This window comes from Leptosomus discolor, chromosome Z (assembly GCF_034619465.1).
Source record: "Leptosomus discolor isolate bLepDis1 chromosome Z, bLepDis1.hap2, whole genome shotgun sequence".
Classification (NCBI taxonomy): domain Eukaryota; kingdom Metazoa; phylum Chordata; class Aves; order Leptosomiformes; family Leptosomidae; genus Leptosomus; species Leptosomus discolor.
This window is the reverse complement of record NC_141419.1, coordinates 30,509,407-30,533,275: the sequence shown is the minus strand read 5'-3', so window position 1 is coordinate 30,533,275 and position 23,869 is coordinate 30,509,407. Positions and strand designations below refer to the sequence as shown.

General features: G+C 42.1%; 1 protein-coding gene across 1 annotated transcript; it reads right to left on the bottom strand.

Moving 5' to 3' along the window:
- Positions 1–1,172: 1,172 nt before the first annotated feature.
- Positions 1,173–22,910, bottom strand: REEP5 (receptor accessory protein 5). Its single transcript, XM_086479841.1, has 5 exons — positions 22,793–22,910; positions 22,466–22,559; positions 7,461–7,599; positions 2,854–3,022; positions 1,173–1,298 (listed from the first exon to the last, which is right to left on the bottom strand). The coding sequence occupies exons 1-5, from the start codon at positions 22,908–22,910 to the stop codon at positions 1,249–1,251; spliced, it is 570 nt and encodes a 189-aa protein (XP_086335967.1). The 3' UTR covers positions 1,173–1,248.
- Positions 22,911–23,869: the final 959 nt, after the last annotated feature.

Below are 23,869 nucleotides of genomic sequence, written 5' to 3'. Positions count from 1 at the left end.
CTGTCATAGCATTACTGTAGGCTCTAAAGAAACATCAGCATGGAGATTAGAATATGGAGATTTCAGTAATTCATAATTCATGCTGATTTTTTTGAAAATACTGTGGTGAGAAAGAGTAAATACAGATTCAGATCTAAAAAAAAAAAAGTATTATTTTCCATCGATTGCAAAAAAGCTTTTATTCTCTTAACAACTTTGTTTGCATTCTTACTGATTGGTGAGGAACATATCCAGTAACAACAGCAGCATCTCCATGCAGGAAGCTTCCACGCGCACGCAAATTTGTTCTTAGTACAGTCAGAAGTGATTGCAGATTTTTACGAGCAGAAAAAGCTCTTGGAGGTTGTAGTTCACCCCATTAATGATGTAGTTCTGGGGACTGACATCCAAGGCAGTTAATATTTCAACAGGAATTTAGGAAAAAGTATTTGCAATGGTACTACTCCTTAGCAAAAGTTGGTTTGTGCTTTTGAGTGTGGTCTTAAAAGGCACTCTGTTAACAATTTTAGATGACAACTTTATTTAGCAAGAAGAGGCAAGGAGTTGTACCTTTGTCATCTTGTGCTAATCTTAGTGCAATTTAACGCATCCATTTCTGACAAATTACTTCACACCAATATAAGCTTGATCACTTCAATGAAGTTAGTCTTTCCTGTATTTAGTATCTACATATTTAAGAATACACACACTGTACCACATACTGTGTTACAACAAAACATGCAACAACAATCTGTATCATCAGGTGCCTAGAACATGTAATTTCATCATTTACAACTTCATTGGTGGGAAATATATTCGTTATTGCCATCTCTCTCAGTAATTCCTGTATATTCAAGAAGGTCTGGTCAGACTAGTGTTTTCCTTTTACAATAGCTTCATGTTACCAGACGCGCCACAGTCAAAGGGTTAAGAGGAATTACATACACAAAGAGACATCTAAAGTGCAGAGCCTGTGGGATTTATATACTTTTTATTCATGTTATTGCAGAGAGTTTACTGAAAGATTTCTTCTGCGTGAAGATGAATAAAATATTTTCATTAAGCTTCAGATGCTGCCCACTGCATTGCTTTTAAATAAAAATGCTTAACTTTCTATACAGACACAGCAAAGTAGTAAGCAAGCTTAAAACACATTCCTTTAATATATCAAAATGTTTCCAAGGCAATATTAATAAAATCAGACCACAGTTCCCAGTAACATCAAGCTTCTTAAAGGAGGTGGTAGGGAAATTTCATCCAGTTAATACTTTAAGTGCTCTTCTTTTCTTCACCCAGTAAGTTCACTGTTGCTTTCTTGGCTGCAGGAAAATAAAAGCAAGTTTAATCTGATAGGCCTACAGACTTATGGCTTATACAATGTTCCTGAGCTGCATAAAAATAAAATTCCTTTTAGATCACGAAAGAAACATCACAACGAAAATCATAGCTTTTGTATACACATTGACACAGTCATAGTGATAAAACCAATCATATAAAGATTTTAAAAGACAAACCATAAGCAAGGATCAGCATAATAAACAGCACAGACTGACTCACAACTATTAGATCAACAAAACAGAGCTGCTCACAGTGTTTAGGACAGACAGGTCCTAAACAGTCTTGCTTAGACAGCAAGAAATAGACTACCAAGCTGAGAAGTAGGGCTGGAATAACGCTGATGTGTGTGTGACCACATGCATATGTGTGTGTATGATTTCTTCAAAAATATACATATGTGGAAATGGTTATATGTAAAAATAGGAAACCAAAGAATAAGTGATGGAATAAGGACAGAAAAATCCCATGTGCAACATGGAAGAACATTATTTAAGATACCTGTCTCACAATAATGATTCAGGAAGGGTCATGCAGTGAAATTTCCAAGCGTAGTTGAGAAAAGCAGATCATTTAAACACTGACAGGAAAACTGATTAAGTTGGTAAGAGCAAATGAGACTGCATGCATTGTCTGGGGGAAAGGAGACTGAAGGTGCTTTGAAATATCTTATAAATAAATGGCCTATCAAATGAAATTTAAATAAACCTTTATTTTAGCTACTTAATACATTTACTTCTCTTATTCATAAAACTATCATCGTACATTCTAAAGTATGAGGGTCCACTATAGAATGCAAGGAAATAAGAGCAAAAATTAAGCAATCTACAGGCTGTGATAACATTTATTCTAACCAAATAAAAACCTAAGTAATTTCTTTAAGAGTGGTCTCAGAATCCTTTGATCTCCAGACAAAGGAAAACTATAAAAACTTATAGACAGGGAAACTTAATTTCACATGCTGCTGTTTGTTGGAGTTAAATGATTTGCCTTACCACACAATTTGCAGCCCTGCTGTACTACCAGTTTATTTGAGACGGTATTTTTTAGGAGATACAAGAATCCACTGAAACAACAACTATTTATGGATGCTATCTTGTGAGGATGTTTGGACCTGACTTTAGAGAGAATGTTTATAGTGGTATGTATGGTGGGAAGATACACAACTAATTAGCCATTTCTTCCACTCATAGAATCACAGAACGGTTTGGGTTGGAAGGGACCTCAAAGATCACCTAGTTCCAACCCCCCTGCCATGGCAGGGACACCACCCACTAGACCAGGTCGCTCAAAACTCCATCCAGCCTGGTCACTCATACAGCTTGTGCTCATTCTAGCATAACCGCGCCCCTAGAAAGTACGATCCACTGCAATCCTCTTTCCCTGGCATCTTCACCTGAATTTAACTTCTCCATTATAATTTACAGTCTTCTTACGTTGTTTTTTTTCCCCCCACATGAGGAATATTAACTGTAATATTGGAGATGCCATGGGAAATTCCTCCTACTTCATGTGGTTAGCAAATGGTCTCTTCCTCACCTTCTTTAGTGATAGTATCTGCAGTCTCTGCAGCCTTGTCTTTCAGGTCTTTAACAACACTGTCAAGCTGAGCTTCATGCTTCAGGAAGAAAGGCCGGATAATTCGATGATAGAGAAACTCTGCCCCATTAGAAGGACTCGGAGCCATGCACCACAACAGGAAGCCACACTACAAGGAACAAGAACATCTGCATAAGTAGAAGCAACAAGCAGGAGACAAGGTGTAGCGTACCTTCCTAAATCTGCAACAGACTTGAGCATATTTAAAACAGTACATCACCTCCTTCATTTTGTATGGTCACAGCCCACCAAGTACGCACATCAGTATAGTTGCATACAGTGAATCTTTGTATTGGAATAATTTCATGGATAGGATAAAAGAGGAGGGCTGTAGCAGTAAAGCTAATCTGGTAACAGGTGTTTAAGATTGCATGTAATTTTTTTTTTTTTTAAAAAGTAGAAGTATAAAACCTGATTCAACGAAACATTACGTTTTTCTGGCTACTTCTAAACTATGTGGCACAGCCCTGACTGAAGGTCTAAGTTCATAAATCCCTTAAATCCAGCCAAAACACATCCTTGCCCTCTCTGCCTCCCTGCTTTGAAAATGCAGTGGGGGAAAGAATGGGTTTGTGTGCATCCCAGAGCTGAAGTGACAAGGAGGAAAGGTGTATTTAAGCTACACAGAGCACACAGACAAGGGTAATGCTTTTGGATTGCACAGTTTAGGTATAGCTTTTATCACACAACCTGCTCTCCAGGAAAACAAACCAACCAACCAACAAAACAATGAACACCACAGTGTGTGGGGCAATATTTCTGCATCTTACAAAGGGGATTGGGAAGACAGCTATTACACAAATATCTGTCTTTACTACTGAAGCATCTTTACTTGGCTTCAGTTTCACTGTGATACACAATACAAAGACAGCTATGCAACACAAAATCAAGACATTTAAGGAATAGGAAGTGCCATAACTTCAGTTTGCTTAAGCTCTGAAAGTATATAGGAGAAGATTTTACAGGATAAAACTGCAACAAAATTAAGCAAATTTTCTCAATTTACTACAAATAGTACAATATTATTCTGTGTCAAAAGCCTCTCCAGAAAATAAAGGCAGAACAGCTTTCCACAGACCACCTTTTCTTAAAACACAAAACAACCCCAGCCTCAGCCAAAACACTTTGTTTTGATGCTAGACATGATTAAATGTTTGAGGATTTCCACAGATTTTTGGGAGGAGAGGGAGAAAGGGAGAAAACACAACAACAAAAAAATCAGCTCCTCCTCCTAAAAAAACATTCCACCATACAATTAACTAAGTTAGGCACCAGAAATCAAACTAGCAATTTAAAGTACAATAAAACTATAAGCAATTTAAAGTCTGCATTTAAATACTGTAGCACTCATTTAAATAGATTAGACTTCAGAAGTTTTCCATTTCTCACAGCAGCATCAAGAGCAGCCAAAGAGATGCTACAATGCATGTGCTAGAGCTTCTGAAAGTAATTTTAAAAATATAAGCACAGTCTTATTTATTTATGAGGTTTCCAGTACACTGCATAGCACAAAAGCATTTCCTAGAAACTAGTGCAATCACAGTATCCTTTCAGAATTCCACTGTGCCTAGCCAGACATTTCTGTCTCCTCTCCTTCCCCTCATTCTTTTGACTTCCAACTGTAGAACTGCAAATCCAAATACTTATTCTGGTATTACATAAGAAATTCCTAAATAACAATTTGACCATTACAAGGTGATTTAAGTCAAGAGAGGTTATTTTAAAATATAGGTTCTGATTTGAGTTTAACAGAAAAGAAGGGGAAAAAAAGATAATACAATCCCTTTTCAATTATGAAAACCACATAGTCTTCTTCAGGCAAGCCTTCCAAATATTTTGGAGTATCTCCCCTGTATTCTTCCTCAGATAAGGGATATTGAGATTGCATGTTCTGCAGGTTCTGCTACTCATATCTTTAAAATTGTGGCTTTATCTTCACTGCAGCACACACCACAGTAAAACTGATCCACCTGATGCACATCAGTTGAAGAAAACACCAATTGTTTTTGGAGGAGATTGCTACTCCTTTTTTTTTTATTCTTTAAGGCCACTTCTCATTCCTCTTGCCCTAGAGAAAATAAATTATGATGTATTTGGAGCTGGAGAGGTATCTTGGCAGGCTGTCTCTTTAAAAAGGATCACTGATTCCTGGGGTTAACAACTGCCTTCTACAGAAGATTTTGCCAAACCAATTTACCATCCTTTTAGGTAAGCCTTTCTTCTTCAAACTGTTTGATCGTGATGTCAGAACACAATGACTTAAAGGAGTGTTTGCCCAGAAGACAAAGAAAGGTTTTTCAAAGTAATGTGTCCACCAGTGAGAATGCCTACCAGGAACATTTCAATAAATTAAGTGAAGTAATTCAACATGCAATAAAATTTGGCACCAGTGAGTAGCAACTGATGCAGTATCCTTACGCATGGTCAGAGAAAATAAAGGCAAAAAGTGTCGGAATATCAGTTTTCAAAAGCTTCTATTATTTGGAACTTAATAGAACAGAAAGAATAAATGGTACTATCTTATGTTGTCATCTTCCATTAAAGCTGAGAAGTATACTGATTTTATTTTAGCATATTTGGAAACTGAAAATGAGCTCGAAATTTGCATGAATGACATATCTGGGCTTCAATTTCATAACATCATAAAAGAGACATGGAGACATCACAAGCTACACTACAAGAGGTTTTAGTCATAGATGGACAGAAAGTTGGAAGCTGTCTGCTTCCTCCTTTTCCCCACGTGGAGTAACTTCCAGCCTTCCACCCGGTCAGCAATGCCAACACCTTCTGTCCACCTTTGTATCAACAGAAGTAGAGCTCTCCTACTACTCACTACTGAGAGTAAATACTTGACTTCTATGTGCTTTCAGCAGCTATTGTAGAAAGCTGTGCACTTACCATAATTGCTTCTTGAATTTGCTTTTGCTGAACTGAGAAAAGTACTTTTCTGTTGGTCTCACCACTACCTGTAAATGTGGCACTTCTGATACAGTATTATCAGACACATCTGTGGTTGGTCTTTATTTGCTAGGTCAACCTGAATTTTGATTCAGAAAGTGCTGTGCTAGCATAAAGAAATCATTGAACATGTATTTTACCACCAAGAAGTTAGAAAAGAAGCTCTGAAAACACACTGTAGGAATTCAGAACTGTGTGTAAACATCACTGCAGACAACAGACAAAGTCATAATCCTGCTAAACCACAAGGTGAAATTGGGGCTGTGAAATCACTGTGTAAGTGGTCAAGAACAGATTGTTCCCGTTGCTTTTGGATCCTGTTCACATCAGATGAACTTGCACTTTGATCATAATTTGGCTTTTTCTTAATATATTAGAAGGTTAAAACTTTCACATATGAGTTACCCATGCTAAATGTGAAAATTAGCAAATTTTTTTAAAAACTCTGCAAACCCATTAAGCTTAAAATGGAAAACTTTTTTTTTTTTTGACTATGGGAAAACAGTAAAGACACAGCAAGATAATTAATTTTGTGAGACAGCCCAGAATGTTTTTAGTTTTAAGCAGTAGTCTAAGAACAGGCTTTTTCTTGGGGAGCTAGGGAAGTAAGTGTCCAAAGGACTGCACAGTTGATGACTGTTAAAGATGCAAAAGGAACAATGCAGAAGTGTAACCAAGCTGTCCAAGTCAATTTTTGTCTTTAAAATATGGCAATATCAGACCTTACTGTTAAAATTTTAAGTGACCCCACCACATTAGCTGGCAAGCAAATCCTTTCAAAAACTTTGGTGGGGCTAAACCAGGCTAAGAAAGCAAAGGAGAAGGCACATAGAAACAGAAAATAGGTAACAGTTCTTTCAGCTACACAACTGACCCTCCAGAAAGCTAGAACGGCTTCTACCCAACAGCATACATGGCAATTGGCTATCTCCTAGAATCATTTAACTTGTTGAAGTTGACTGACAATACACTCGAACCTTAGTTGACAAACAAAGCTCAGAACACATCAAGCAAATCCTTGTTGGTAGTCAAACCACAGTAACAAATGCACATTAGCAACAAGCTTCTCTGGTACCTACCACTTCCTTTCAGGAAATTTGGCTTAATTAATAATTAAGTCTGTATGATCCAAACTATTCTTATGCGGCAATTTCCTTCTTTGCTCCCAATAGCACAGTTGTTAATACTTCCTCTTGCTGCCTTTGTGATTTTAATCTCCACTTTCACTAATACACTTAAAGCAAAAACAGAGCCACTCTGTAGGGTTTTACCACATGCTGTCAAATTTACCTGAACACCAAGACAAAGAACTGTCTTTCCACGGAGAGCTACGCTGCCTCTATTTTTCCTAAAACATGGCAGATCTTTCCTTGCCACACATCCCAACTTCCCCTCTTGCCTCACAAAACCATCAGCTGTAAACAGATCACTTTCATAGTGCTAAATTGCATGTAACCAGCATCTAAAAATAAGTTGTGACTCAGGAATGATTCCAAGGAAATCTGCTGTCATCTATTCATTCTTGAACACATTAAATCAGTTATATCAAAGGTCTCATTTTAAGAGAGATGTCACATGAATTAACATACCTTTAGCATGTAGTAGAAAGGGAACCAGGACAGAAAGATATCAGAGAAGAATTCCACTATGCTGAAAACACCGTACACTACCCAGTAAGTCAGCCACTGTGTGTCATCATCTTTGTTGGGACTTTCAATGGCCTTGATTCTGCAAGGAGAACAAAACACGTGAACAGATCAGTAGCATCAGTCTCATCTACAATGGCAAAGATTTAATGACTCAGATTTGTTGTTACATGTGAATTCTCGTAATTTAATTACTCTATATGCTCTACAGAAAAAAAAACTAAGTAGTATCTATCGCACAGGCAATGTGCCCAAGATCTTTGAACAGCAAAGCTTTTCCCTATACGTCAGAGATCAAAAAGAAAAGATACTCAAGCTATTTCTAGCTCTATGACCACAAAAAAAGCAAACAAAACCCTTGAGTATCCTGATCTTGTTCATGAGACAGTTCATGGGTCAGGGAAGAGAGGGGACAATTTTTGGCCGGTTCCAGTTGTGGATGCATTGTGGTAATCCTGACCAGAAGGCTATTGTACATCGAAGCATTAACGATCCATATAACAGTTAGCCTGAGCGAGCCCAGGCCAGTGCACAAATTCGCTGGTGACGGGATAAACTCAGCAAGCTCACTGAACAGAGGATCCCACAGGCAGCTCCCACTGGGTACCAGTGATTACACCACCTGTGTGACTTTGCCTGCATCTAACAGTGAACATCCTCCCTCTTTGACAGTAGGCATGATGAACAGAGTAGTTGTCTCGAAAGAAAAATCCTACAAGAACTTAAATTACCAAAATGGGGTAACCCTGCCTACAGGTGAGGTCTGCACAGTGTGCTGTGTGTGGATCGGAGGCCCATTCAGTACTACATAACTTGGGGTTCCCAGCATCTATACGGATATAAGACTGTCTATACTATCACTATCCACTGTTTCTTTATAGTGTTACCTCCAACAAATAGCATTTTAAACGAAGCTTTAGAGAATGTGAATGCCTTTCTTACTGGGATGATAACAGAGCAGCACCTCCTGGTGAAAACAGCATCTAGATAAAAATTTTAAATCTAGTTCAGGATTTTGAAGTGAATCTCAAATATTTTTACTCATAATGTACATTCCTCTTTGAAAAGGTAAACCATATGATTTGCTCTAACTGCTAACAAGCACCTAGTCTACAGAAGCAGAGGAGATCCAGTACCTCTGCCCCACACAGTGAGGACTACATATTTGAATCACCAATTGTTTCGCTCTATAAATCCATTCCTACAGGACTTGCAAATTCTGATGTAGACTATGGTATTAAGAACAAAGTGGAGCAACCTCTAGTAGAGTCTTGGGCTTCCTGAATAATGACTATTTTGGGTTTTGTTCGCCAATGCTAAGAGAACGCAGTTCAGGTTTATACAGTTCTAAAAATAGGAAGTTAAAAGAAACAGACACATGTGCTTCCTTCAGTAAAAATAGTGGAGACTCTGGACTCGCTAAGGTCCAGATTAGCACTGTAAGAAGTTCTAGAAGGAAATGCTAGGAACTGTAAGCCTGATGTGAAGCTTTAGAGTATTAAAAAACATTTGTCCTCTCCACTCTTGCCATAAAATTAAAATCTGCAGGTACAGTTTAATTAATTTAGTTTTAATTCTTTTATAACTTATTCCTTTAATACCAGCTATATTGTTGTTGCAGCAGCATCTGTGGGATATATCAAAGGTGAAAAGTTTTCTTTTAGTCCATAAAAAAGATTGAGAGCTAGGGAGGTTTACAAAATAGAAACCAGACAGATGGCTGGCTCTGAGTGCATTTCCTGGTTTGCGAATTGAGAAATCCTTTGGACTCTGTCACATCTTAGTTCTGTAAATCAAGAAAAAAAAAAAAAAAAAAATTCACGTGCCGTACCTTATGTTTTAGCAAAAGCACTGGCAGGTCCACTACACGCAGAGAGAATTGGCCTAGCTATTGTATTGAATTACTTTGAAATGCAATACAAGGATCTGATACTTAATTTACACATTATTTCCATTAGCATTTGTGGGTGGCTGGCAGGGTCCTGCAATGGGAAGAGCAACAGCCTTTGCCACACCCCATCATGCACAGTAAGGCGCTGTTATCGAAGTACTGCATCGGCACAACTGGAAGAACAGGTTTTCCACAAGCGGACAGCGGCAGGTCTGCTTACTGCTGTTCCCAGCACCACAGCGTTAGGAAGCGGTAGTCTAGGCAGCCTGGTCAAGGCAGTGCCAACTTTGGCTGCTCCTGCCCTCCCACTAGAAGCCAAGTTTTTTCTATGCCCCCACCTCTCAGGTACTCTAATACTGCTGGGTTAGAAAAACCCAAACAACATGGTAGGGAAGTGAGAGGGCTGCTGATCTATTTTCAAGGTGTGAAACTACTTCTGGAGGGAAGGAAAAAGTACAACTGACTAGTAGGGAAGTTAAGAGTGGTTGAGAAACAGAGGAGAGAAAGGAACTAACTGCAAAGTTTCTGAGTGTTAAGGAAAACTTGCTGTAAAGGTTCATCATGTGAATTTCTGTGGTTCTGCTGACAACTTCTCCATTAGAGGCATACAGGGGAAGGCTTATTTTACCACAATAAGCATGCTAGCTTGTTATTTGTGAGAGAACGCTTTGCAGTGAAACTACTAACAGTCTTGCTGCTTTTCTGTCACCATCTGAAGCCATCCATAAATTTAAGGAAACATTGTTTAATTTTATTTTTTTTAACATTATTAAAGTCATCTTCATAATCAAGAAAATCAGTTTTCGTAAAAACGCTTAGTATCTCCAGTTCTGTGGAGGGCAAATAGTATAACACTGTGCTAATGAGGCATGCTCTACTGTCTTCTCTCCTGTAAAAGCGGATGGCCTTTGAGAGTTCCTAAATGCAGTGCCATGGGTGTGCTCCCTTTGAACGTTCACCATGTGCTGCTGTAGATCCTTGATGTCTGGAAGGGAATACATGAACAAGACACTTTCATGATCAGACAGTCACAAGCAGCAGTACTACAAGAGGTCAAAACTCCATCTGATTTAGCCAGCTGAGATGCAGCATTAAATCCACACATGGTGTTTCCTTGCCCACTCTAGCAAACAGCACATTTTCCCTCCTTCTATAATGATCTGATCTAGACAGGCACCATGGGACAAGCTCAGGTGGCAGACCCCTATCACACCCACTAAGGTTAACAGCCATGTCAGCCCTGAAGGAAGGGCACAAACTGCATCTGTTAGCAATGACTCCAGTCCAAATCCCATTTAGGGGGAGGAAGGGAAGAAAAAGCACGATATAGCAAGGCTGTCAGTGAATGAGAGTTAACTGAAGTCAAGGAAAGGCAAGTATTTTATAAATATTCTGCTTCTGAATGGGAAACATCTCCCTCAGCTGACACCGCCCCTGGAAATCCAGTCTAGCATGTCCCTGTTAAATAAAAGGGCAAAAGTTACCTCCATCCTTTGCTACCTACACACTATTTCAATAGTAAGTCACAGAAAATAGTCCTTATCCAAGAACAAGTAAGTACAGCAAGTTACATGAAGTATCTGAACAGGTAGATATTTTTTATCCATTTATAACTCCTCTTTTAACAGGAGAATCCCACCCTAACTTGACTTATTATTTTAAGCCTCAAACAATATTTACATTAGTTCTGCATGTCAGAGGTAAGAGCAGTTACTAGGAACAGCTTCCAGTAGACTGGAGGGTAAACATCACAGCTCAGTTATTTCAGAAACAGATGCCTGTCCAGCAGTGAAAATGGACTGCCGTGGGGACAGCCAACTTGTGCAGCATTGAGGCTTGTGCAGACAAACGGGGAGCCATAAAAACTGCATTTTTACTCAGACCTGTTCCCTGACAATCCTGCTAGCTGGTGATGCAAATGGGGAAGAGTGAAGGCTGCCATGCTCCCCAGTAGCCCAGGGCTCACATCAGCTATGTAGCTACAGTATCAGAGTACCGGCTCCATTCTGACCGAGTGCATCCCAGAATTCATCAAATTGAACTCTAGCTCAAGTGTGGTTACTTTATCCTTTTACCTGATAGTAAGAGACACCGGTCTAATTTTAATAAGTTCCCAAGTTGAGTTCTTTCACTTAAAGCATTCTACTCATTTTGACCAAAAAAAAAAAAAAATCCGCTCTTTTCCAAGAATAGACTATTACACACTCCTGAATTAGCTCTGGCATAACAAATCATTGTTGAACTAATTCACATATACAGTACTCACAAAATAAGTATATTATAAATACACCATTTTTGAGTTCAAGGTGTTAGGGTTTTTTTTTTTTGAGCAGAGTCCAGAGGTGTAAGCCAGAAACAAATAAAGAAATGCCAAATTTTATTGCTCCAGTCTCATGTGAAGTGATCACCCGAATCCCTGCAATTTAAAAGGTGTACCTGACGACTCTTGTAAAAATAAAGCCACAAGTTTCAGACAAAAGATTAGCCTCCATTAAGCCCAGTGCTCATCTTGTAGTTAGGGAAGACTGGACCATTTTGTGTATCCTTCCTTCAGTTTTCTAATCAGTGCTATACTAAATGAGTAGGCAGGCATATTTGTGACCCTCTTAGCCAAGCATAACTTTTTTTCCCTGTTTAACTTAACAAAACCCTGAAATTACCTATACTTCCAGAGCTTATACTTACTGGTCTGCCCGAACACTTTACAGCAGGTTGTGGCGACTGAAAAACAATTTACTTCTAGCTATCTATTCAGACACCCTGTGGGATCAACACTCCACTGCACTAGACTTCCTCAGTTTGGTGCCTCTCTGTCATCTTTACTTCAGACAAATCTTGGCAAGCTGCCTCCGCGACATCTCACATCATCTCAATGAAACAAGTACCTGTGTATCTGCATTATTGTTTTGTCTCCTACATTTTCATGCATCAGCTAAAAGCCTTCTGTCTTCATCTTTCTTCCTCCTTACTGACTCTAATAGCAGAGCTGTGTATTTGCAGATACCGAAAACATCTTCCTGCCAAATGCACTTACACAACAGCTGCAGCATAAGTCTACCATCTCCCCTCCCTCAAAATTTTGTGTATCCAGAAGATGGCAGCAGACATATTCATGAAGGACAGAAGGGAGTACAGTGCTCACTGTTCGTGCAGGGACAGCTGTTATTAGAAGAAAACAACAAAAAACCATGACAGTAGCACAAAAGTTTCTACCTTCATTTCTTCAAAAGAAATGGAGACTGAAGCAACAAAAGGAGCACATGCCATTTTGCTCATCAGTGAGCTGAGTCCTACGCACTACATGTTAACTCAGCACAAAGCTAGACTTCTGCAAACAAACAAACAAAAAAGAAACAAACAAAAAAGCACCAGTCCTCTCATTTCATTGCTCCCTGCTCATTCTTGCTCAGAATTTGTACGACCACACAATGAGTCAGCTCTGACTCAGGTTAAAACCAGCTTCCCCCAAACACACACCCACACGCACACAGGCTTTTTTTACTGACAACAACATGCACTGGTGCCTCGGTCCAGCCTGGCAAACCATCCAGTTACTGCTTGTTCTGCCACACAGGCCAAGTGATGTGGCTGGTGCTGTACAGCAGGAGCTCTGACAGGCTTCAGGTCTCTGCTCCCAGAGACACCGTCCATGCACTCTCTCTGGAAGGGAGATTTCCTCCACTTTCACACTGAACACAGGCAAGGAAAGTCACTGCAGCCTTCGGAGGGGCTCACCTGTGTGTGCAGCCTCAGGCTAAGCTTTACCAGCTTCACTGTTAGCTGCACTGTCCACAATGGCAGTCAGCCAGTCGTGCTACACTGCCTGCTGGAGTCTGAAAGCCCTGTTTTGAAAATGTCTAATTGCAGCTTATATTACAGAATTCTTTCAGGTTGTCTTTCCTGAAGGTATTGACAAGAAAGAGAAGTGGCATGCGGCGAGGCAGCTTTGGGAAAAGCCACATTTTACCTGCAGAGTGCAGACATGCTGCATCCTGCCAGAGGAAGCCACTTGCTAAGGATCCACAACGTAACACTTCTCTACTTGCGACAGGCAATTTTTTAGAGGGAAGAAAACCCTTTCACATGCTTTGTTTGCCTCTCCGCTGTTGTCACTGTTCAGGGTGCAAGCACAGAGATCAAACAGTGCTGTGTAACCAAATGGAGAAGAACTGACCTCCTGCTCCAGGCTTAAAACAACACAGAAACAATAAAAGGTAAATTTTCCTGTAAACCTATGCTGCACTGCGGAGACTATATTTCAAGCGTAATTTTGTCACAGCTCTTCTACTGTTTTTTGGTTCTGTTTACTGCAGTATTGCCAAAAGAATTACAGCATGGCCTTAATTTATACAAATGTACAGTAAAGCACGAAATCATGGTGCAACATGTTCAGACTTGTCTTAGTAAAGTGCTGCTGTTTTGAGGTAATCCTTGTGTAAGGGGTTTTTAAAACTAGAAACAAAAATCCTACATTTTTAATTATCAAATGTAATTTTAAAAATTGACTCATCAGGGAGTGGGAAAGAGGTTCAAGTTTTAGGCTGAGGACTAATTTCTGGGTTGAGACTGGTTGTAGAGACCTGAAGAATTTCCTCTGAGTACAGTGCTAGTTTCTAAGCTGTGTAGTAACAGAATTCTGTGATTCATTCCTTTTTAAATTATTTAAGTTTTGTCCAGTGTTCACAGACCCTCAGATGAAAGTTTGCATTTCTTTTCCTAACAGCCAAAGACAGCCTCATTTATCTCATCTAAAAACGGTGTACCTTGTTCATTGTATGTATAGTGACAAGCAGGCTTCCTTCCTTTTGGGATAGCAAGGTGTTGCCAGCTCTCCTGTGTCAGATAGTCTCACAGCTGCAAAGAAAGACTTTTAAGATATAACTAGAGTGCATCATCACAACAAAACAAACAGGAAACCAAGAAAAGCAGCTAATAATAATCCACATTTTTTTAATCTCACTTTTTGACTCCAGATCAGTTTTTCAGCATTTAGGATCGGCAATACTGCACTTTAAACGTCAGAAGCACTGTGACTCACCAGGAGGAAAGGTAGCTTAGAAACATATTCCAGCAAATCCCACTGATGCAAGTCTAACTGTTCCTTAATAACATCTGTAGGCCTACATCAACCAAGTCACTAGAGCTCTATACAGTAAGAGAGTAGAGTGCATGCAAGGTGCAGTACTGCAGTGCGTCTTGACCAAGGGCTGGTAAAATGCCTTCATTTGTGCCTGAAACATACCCGCAGTCCCTAAAAATAGTATCTACATCAATTATAAACTGGAAATCTTTCAATGAGTTTAAAACAGATTGTGGACTCATCTGTATAACAAAGACCTTTATCTTTTTAACTTAAATTTAAGGTATGGAAGAGAAATTAAAATTTTCCTACATTTACCATAATATTAGACTTTCTCGTGCACCTAATCACTTGCTCTCTTGAGAAAGGAAAGCACATCATTTGCCCAACCAACAGATAAGGTGGCTTTTATTTTAAACATGGCACTCTAAAACCTAAAAGACAAAAAGCAAGTATGTTTGGAGGAAATGACTTGGCAGAACATAGGCAAAAAAGTCAAAATACACTTTTTAGTGTCTGAAGCCCCACGAAAAGAGTATCACCTGTGAGAGGAAATAGCATAAGTGCAGACAGATTTGGAAAGTTTCTGCTTGTATTTATACTGAGCATTGTGAATCTGGTTAGATACATCCGCTTTCTCAAATCACTGTTACAACTCAGCAGCAGAGCATAACTTGTGAATACTAGCATACCATGCAGTGTTTTCCACAAAGGAAAAAAGTAAGCGTTCTCCTCAAAACATGTTAAGAGAAAGCAAATTTGCTGCCCCAGCTCTGAACAAACACAGGAACAATTCTACATTTCCTAAAGAACTGCGACCAAAGAAAAGCAGTGTTCCTGTTTTAGAGGTAAGGAAGGGGCAAAGGAACTAGGAAACAGGCTCAAAACACCATGGCAGTATACAAATTAAGACCTGAATTGCGTGTTCATACTTCTCTACAATCAAGCTAGACTTTTTCCTGTTTGTAAAATGCCACATGCAGCACTACATAATAAAAACAGCTAAACTGAAGTAACAGCTGAAAATTAGCCAAAGCAGAGAGGCACGATTGTACTATATTGCTTTTCTCTCTTGAAGACCAGTAATAAGTTCAGACATTTTACTGCCCAAAGCTATTTTCATCTTTGCAATTTTTAAACCAAACATGACAGCGCTTCTGAAATTTCCAATGCTTTACATGCATTTCTTAGTCAAAGGCTCCCTTCCTGCTTGCGCTCTGATTTTTTTTTTTTCAGGCCCTTAACCACCACTGCTATGGGTGGAGCTACATTTAAACAGGCTAGCTCTAGAAAGTTTAGAGAAGCAGTGAAAATACTGGCAATGTTATTTATACACTGCCAACACTCACGTTGTCCATCTACTAGTCCGAATATTGCCTCGCGCAGCTAAAGCTGACTGAAGCATAAAAAGTTTCTTCTGTTATCTGTGGTAAACTTTTCAATGCTGGTCTACTGCAAACACAAAAGCCTGCAAATAAACATGCACCACAGCCACTCAGACCCAGCCGGCCCCGCCGGCTGAGCGCTGCTGTTGCTTCCCCAGCTCCCACAGCAATCGCTGCTGCTGCTCCAGCTCCCACAAGCACTGCTGCTGTTCAAATTCCGACAGTGAGCACTGACACTACTCCAACTCTGGTGAGCACTGCAGCTACACCAATAAGTACTAAGGCTCCGACTCAGTCTCTAGCAGCACAAGTTGCCCCTGTGTCCAGAAGGAAACATACAAAGAAATCAGATTGCCCAGGGAAGCATGAGGAAGATCCAGAAGAGGGTCCTTCTAAAGCCCCACCAGCAGACTTAGAGGAGTCAGAATCGGAAGAGGAGGATAAGGCCCCTGTGACTGGGAAAAAACACCTTAAAAAGTCAGATTACCCAGTGACAGATGATGAATATTCAGACGAGGGTCCTTCTAAAACAAAATAATCAGAGGGGGAGGAGTCAGAGAGAGAGGAAAGTACACCCTTCTCTAGGAAAGAGCTGCGTAATGTGAGAAAGGACTTCAGTCGTTATGAAGGAGAGCCTATTACCAGCTGGTTGCTCCGATGCTGGGATAACGAGGCTGACACCATAGAGCTGGATGGTAGAGAAGCTAGGCAGTTGGGATCCCTGGCTAAGAATGGAGGCATTGACAAGGCACTTGCGAGAAAGAAAAGCAATGTCAGCCTCTGGAAGTGACTCTTAGCAGCTGTAGAGTACAGGTATCCCTTTAAGGAGGATATTGAATGCTGCCCAAGCAAATGGAACACTGTGGAAAAGGTATTAAGTACCTGAGAGAATTAGCTACGCGAGAGGTGATCTATAGTGACTGACAAGCCATTATAGATCCCGATGAAATGCCATGTCAGTGACCCATACTGAGGAAGTTTGTACAGAGTGCAGCATCAGTGCATTCCCATACGTTGTCAACAATGGTCTGGGGAGGAGATGCCGAGACACCAACTGTGAATGAGGTGGCTAACAAAGTACAACAGTATGAGGACAGTCTCTCTGGTCCCATGAAGGCCTGTGTCTCAGCTGTAGCTAAGGAAGTGGATGAGGAAATATCTAAGAAAATTGAAAGTGTGTATGAGAAACTGTCTAAGAAAGAGGATAAATCCTGTTCTTCCCCTGAATGGACTCGTGTTGAAGCCATCAGGAGGAGATGCTATCCTACAAGGCCAGTCTGAAAGCAACAGTACATGTCCCGAGGTACCATGTGGTCTTTCCTGCATGAGCATGGAGAGAACATGAGTAAATGGGATGGTAAACCTACTTTTGCCTTGTAGGCTCAAGTACGTAGGTTACAAGGTAGAACAAACAAAAGAGAAAGCTCTTCTACCAGAGCGATTGCTCCAGTGAATACAAACCCATTTGTTGATGGGTACTGTGCTAAAAATTAGAGGGGCCCAGCCTCCAGCCAGGTGGAGGAGAGGGACAACCGAATTTATTGGACTGTGTTGGATCCAATGGCCTGGCACATTAGAACCACAGAAGTATAAAGCCCTTGTAGATACTGGTGCACAATGCACCCTAGTGCTACCAAATCGTAAAGGATAACCAGAGCTAGCCTCATCGAGTGACGTCCAACAACTTCTTCAAGATGGACTTGCAGACTGTGGGCATGAACTGCCACGAACCTCATGACATCTTTCCTGCCCTGAGAGACTGCTATGGAAGATGGAAACCCATAATGATGAACTAAATAAACCTAATGAACTTTCATGTAAAAAGACAAATCATAATCTAGTAATGAGTATGATGTAAATGGTATGGAATAAGGGGTGGAATGTCCTGGTTTGGGCTAAACCAGAACTAATTCTGTTTTAGTGCTTTAACTTTTTGGTTAAGTCTCCTCTAACTAACAGCACTTTCTGAAACAGCAGCACATTTTTCCAGACAGTGACTGCTTCTAGCAGTGATAAGGCCTGGTGTTTATAGTGAGTACCAAGGAACAGTGTGCAGAGAGGCCTTTGCTTATACTTGTTCTTGTAGCGACCAAGGTCACTGCTAAACCTTGTACTCCGTGTTGGGGTGCCAGGAGTGAAAAGGGTCACAAGGACATAAAAGGTCTCACCTGCAGGGAGAAGCGAACTGGACAGGTGACCCAAACCTGACCAACAGAGTATTCCATCCCATATACGTCATATTCAGTACAATGCTGAGAGATCACGAGGGTCTGTCTCTCTTCTTCGATGGCCAACATCTGAGGAGGACTCTGTCTGTTCTTCTGTCATCAATCCCGACCTGTGCATCCCTGAATCCAGTGCCTGAGTCCAGCTCCTGCATCCCGTCCCTGTCTGCTGCTGAGTCCAGCCTGGGACTGCCCCAGTGCCAGCCTTGCAGCGTGGTGGCGACGTATCGTCATCAAGGTGGGGGGAGTTGGGTTCAGTATTGGTTTTGTATCTATTTGTACCTATTGTATATATTTCATTATTTCCTTATTCTTATTATTATCTTTTCTTTTATTGTTATTGTTTCATTAAAGCTGTTTTAGTTTTCTTTTCCAAACCGTAAAGTCTCTCTCCCTTGTTCTCTCTCCTTTTCCCTTTTGGGAGGGGAGAGGGGTTAATAGAGAGCATCTGTCATTTGTTAGTGGCCGGCCCAGCCTCAAACCGTGACAAACTTAAAATTAATTACTCTACTTCATCACATAGCACATAACAGAATTTTAAGGAATAAGACTAGGGTTTTTACGACAAGCTTTAATCCAGACCGTTTGACTTACTGTGAAAGTCAGATAATGTTTACTTGGAAAATTACTGCTTAATTTTGCCTACATTAACAATCTCAGGTGGGTCCTTACCAGTGATATGGCATAGAAGACTTGGATTTTTGGGAAGATTTTGTATCACTAGAGAAGAAACTCCTCCACATATAAAACCACTGAAGACTTACACAAAACAAAGATGAACGTGAACATGAACAAGGGGGAAGAAGAAGGGAGAGAGCTGTGCCTGCCTGAAACTGTAACTGCAACTAGCGAGTTGCCCCCTCCCCTCACATTGGCCTGAGCCCTGGCCGAGGCCAGCACCGCAAGGATGTGAAAGCAGGCAGCACTCCAGCTGTACCACTCTACGCCCACGGGCCGGGCATACCCCATCTGCTAGGTCTGGCACAGCAGCTACAGCCTCCAGCGCTTCTCACTGAAATTCACACCCGCTGCATGGCACACAGTGACAAAAGATACAGAGAATGATGTAAACGAAAGAAAATAAACTACAGAATTATACAAGGCCTGGCAAGCAGAAACCTGTACATCCGTGAAAACTATCCTGGTTTCATGTGTGAACAAACGGAAGTCTAAGCTCAGCATCCTTCTCTGGGTTTTGGGGTTTTTCCCCCCCAGTACATTTTCTTTCAGCACAGAGATGAACAGTAACTACTGTGACCAAGGTAACCCATAACTAAAATCCTAATAAAACAGATTTGGAACATGCCTAATGGGTCACTGACACAGTAGCCTGTTTGCCATTTTAAACAACACTTAATGACAGGAGGTGATCTCCTTTGCAGAACACATACATCTGTCCCGCTCCTTCATGTGTGTCTTTTCTGCTGAACAGAAGCCTGACACAGTACTTCGTTATTTTTCACTTTAAACAATTCAGTCACTGACAGCACAGAAATGATAACACTGATCTACTTCACAACAGAAGAAAGTTATCTGGGGAAATGCAATCTGCTTTTTCTCTTTCAGTACCTTTGAGACATTTCAGGCTTGGATCCACTGTCAAAACACCTGCGTAAACATCAAATTAACACCCTGCACAATATGTTGGTTCAAGGCTCTTGTGCTCTTCCAGAAGCCACAGCAAAAGCTATTTGAGGGTGTTTGCAGCTGATGAAACTAGCTGAAAACTGTTTTCTGTCCAATGTTAAGAAGCAAATCTCACTATTGTTAGTTCACCTAGCAGGCTCTTCAAGTGGGACAGACCAAATAGAAGAAAGGAATAAACAAAACACCCTGGCTAGTGTGCTTTATAAGCATGGGGGACAGCACTCAGCAGCACCCTGATGAGCACAGTAAACATACAATACAGTACACCCTACTGCAGTACAGGATCGAGAGCAGCAAAAATGAAAGCAGGAATCACTCCCGTCATTCAGCTTTTTCTTCTCACAGCCTAGACCTGCATTAGGATAGAGATCTCACAGTAGATACGGAAAGTGGCACAGTAGCACCAAGACAAAAAGAAATCTGTATGGTGGAAGAAGGGTAATCACCAAAATGGATCCTTGCTCTTTTTCATGGCCAGGCAGCCCACGCCTGACTCCAGACTGAAAGTTATCTCAGGAGACAGCACAGATGTCCTGGTGTGCTGCTGTCAGACTGATCCCATAACACTGTACAGGCTAGCAAGGGCAATACTGCCTACCTTGGGTTCACACACCTCAGTCCCCCCAAAGGGGAAAATGAACCAGACCATGAAAACGTGTGCACTAGCACATGCCCTCCCATGTCACCCCTGCAACCACACTGCTGGCTCCACAGGCTTGCAGGCAGAGCAATTCATGTGGGAAAACGCTACACACCAGCTCTCTGGGAAGGAAGGGAAGGGGCGGGGATCAACCCCATCTCTGCTCTCAGCAGGTTGCTTCATGAGCTGGAACCCATCTGCAGGCTGCCAATGAAAGACACTGGCATGCTGCACATCGCATGCATTTTAAGCTAGAATTTCATGGAAGATTGTAATTTTCTCCTAAAAATGTTTCAGCATTAAAAAGACAGCTAAAGGGAAAGCATTAACTGAGCATGAACTGGAAAAAATAGAATGAGTATTGTATCTATCTGCATGTTATACATCACTTTTTTCAAGTAAAGTCTGTAGCCAAGGGCAATGGCATATGCACTTATTACTAAACCACCCCCCACCCCCCAAAATAACAAACACAAAAACACCCCATGGTACTAGTATCTGGGAGGTAACTTTTCACATTAAAATACATTTAAAACCACCTTCCAACATGAAAAACTGTAGATACCCTACAAGAAGATTAAAAACAAAATCATTTTTGAAATTTGGAGGGAAAAAAATTGGAGGAGAAAAATCCATTATTGATATTTGATTTGCTACCGTCTTACTTCCATAGCTCTAAGAGCTTTTATTATCAATTTATTCACCACAGTTGCATAACAGCAGATTTAAAACATAATCCCAAACCAGTTTTAAAACAAATTTAAAAATTTAAACAGGATTTTAGAAAGTAATTATGTAAGTTCAAAAGTGACCTAAGTCTGAAACAAAATATTACATAAACGTAATTCCTACACAACTATTTTAAGGTTTTGAAGCCTTGTTGGCTGATATTTTCACTTTCAGATTTTAATGAAAAAAGTATCTTTTAACTCATCTTCTCACTAAAAATTGCCTTACAGAAAATAAAACCTAAGTTTCTCCGGAGTTCTTGGCCAAAAATCTCCTAAATGAGTGCTTGCCAGAAACAGCATTTAGAAAAGTGCGGCTTAGTTTTAATGTGGCATCAAACCCATAAGATATTTCTCTAGAACTAAGTCAACCTCCCACATCTCTGAAAAAAAAAAAAAACAAAAGAGAAGAAACTTATTTTGTATTGCCCAGGAACTAATTATAGAAAACATTTTTGAAAGCTGCTGACTGTATTTAAAGAGTTACATGAGTGGGAAACATTGTCTCAACAATACAGCAGTTTAGCTGGGAAGGTCTTCCATTTTATGAACATACTGGACTTTATTGAAGGTTTTATTTAGATGTTTCTGCAGTCTTACAGAACACTCTCCACTGTGTTCTTACTAACAGGAAATCCATTTTGGTCTAACAAGAACATAATGCCCATGAACGACACCATAGTCTTGAAAACAAAACATTTACAGAGGCCTTCCTTTGAAAAATGAAGTATTGTTAAGTGTTTTACACCCAAGAGGAGCTACAGTGTCTTCCTTCCTACCTTCTCATCAGCTAGGTGGTTTTGGAGTAATACCACTCCTTCGTGCACCGCTGTCTCTGGCCCATTGCGTTACCTAGTACTCCGTGTCAAACACATGCTGACACCGCACCAGTGCCTTCCTGCGGACCTGGGAGCACCCTCAACTATAAACATCAGGTAAGGTTTACCAAATACAGTCACAACTGCAATTCCGCCTCCTGTTACCAGCAGCAGGTGAGACACAGCGATCCAGCTTCTCACTGAAGATGACAAAGCTGGGAACCCAAACCCGAAACCTAACGCCCTACAGGAACCGGTTTTCAAGCATGGAAATTACCCAGCGTCTCCCATCCGTAATCTATTACGTAGCACTTGCCGGATGGCAGAAACCTCGTTCTTTACTCGGCACCTTGCGCCTATACACGCTAAGGGAAAGGGGCGGGCGGGAAAAACAACCTTTTGGAGCGCGGTCGTGGAATGCCCCCTCGACAGACCGTGCACCAGCGCAGGGCCGTGATTCTGCAGCCGCGTTCCGTCCCCCGCGGTAACGCATGCCACCAGCGCGGTAAGAGGGGCAAAAGTCGCGACACTCACGAGACGTAGGCGGGGTAGCCGAAGCCGATGATGTTGCAGAGGAGGGACGCGCCGTAGCCCACCACCAGGTACACGGCCAGCGCCCCGACGATGGCTGCGCGGGGAGAGAGCGGAGAGCCGTTAGCGCGGGCAGCCCCTCGCCCCGCGGCGCTGGAGCGGGCGCGCGTCCCCGCCCGCCGCTGGGGGAGGACCAGGAGGAGCGGGAAGGGCGCGGCACTGCGGCCGGAGCCGCGGCCGCCGCCACGGGCCGTCCCGCCCCCACCCTCCAGCCCTCGTGCGAGGCGCCCCTCGGGGACCCGGCGGGGGGGTGCAGCAGCTGGAGCTCACCGGTGGCGATGTAGGTGCGGTTGACGCCGGTCTTGCTCTCGATCCGCTCGAGCACAGCGGTCATGCAGTTCTTCTCGTGAAGGAACCGGTCAAACCTCTGCCTCATCGCCGCCGACATGGCGAGGCCGCTCGCTCCTCAGCCTGCGCAGCCCCGGGCACACGGCTGCCAAGAGCCACGCTCTCCGCCTGCGGCGCCTCCCCGCCCGCCCACAGCCGCGGCAGAAGGCGGCGCCGCGCCCGGCAGCAAGCGAAGAGAGGGCGGGGGGCGTCGCTGCGCCGCCGGGAGGCGGTGGCAAGCAGCGGGGAGCCATCTTCCGCCGGCCCTTGGAGCCGTGCCCTCCCCGCGAAATGGAGGGCGGGGGGCCGCCGCCCGGGCCGTGCAAGGCCCCCGCCTTGTTTTTGCGGAGCCCCGGGCACGGGCGGTGCTGCGGCACAGGGGGAGGGGGTGAACCGGCCTCCTGCCCACCTCGCCCCGCGAGCGGGCGGCACGGTCCCGCTGCGGCCATGTCTCTGCCGAGGGACCGGGACTGATTTTTAAGCTTAGCGGGACGGCCTGGGACATGCCTGCGGGAAGGTGGTCCTTGTTTAACTAAGTAGGTGGTGAATCCCCTGTGTAACGAAGCTAAGGAGAAGGAGGACCCACACACAGCCAGCTCCACTCCCCTGAAATCGATCAAAAGGTTTGAAAGTAAACCCCAAAACCTGTACATGTTATCACTAATTCCAGATTTGATGAGCAAAAGACAGATATGGATTGTAGGAACTCATACGTAGAAGAAAGGTTGTGACAACATGGCTACCCAAAAAGTGTGTGACTAGACCACAGGCAGCGGCTCTTAGCTGTAACCGTACCCTAGCACAATGTTCTTCCCAACTAAATATAATTTATTGGCTATGATGTAGTCCTGGAAATTTCCTTGGCTGGGCTGACCCTTCCCAGCAACTCCTCTGCATCTGACTCAGCATTACAACTAGTGACGTAGACTCTATGCGTTCTTCAAATCTGTGTCACTCACAACCATGCCAGAAAATACGAATCGGTCTTCTACAGAATTTTTTTGGTGCATCTTATCTTCT

What these genes read in the sequence shown, in the direction of transcription:
- REEP5 (XM_086479841.1), bottom strand. Translation starts at nt 22,910, where the DNA reads ATGTCGGCGGCGATGAGGCAGAGGTTTGACCGGTTCCTTCACGAGAAG. An exon ending in CCGCACCTACATCGCCACCG is followed by an intron (nt 22,560 to 22,792) that starts GTGAGCTCCAGC and finishes CTCCCCGCGCAG; the next exon opens with CCATCGTCGGGGCGCTGGCC. An exon ending in CTTTCTACTACATGCTAAAG is followed by an intron (nt 3,023 to 7,460) that starts GTATGTTAATTC and finishes TGTTCCTTGTAG; the next exon opens with TGTGGCTTCCTGTTGTGGTG.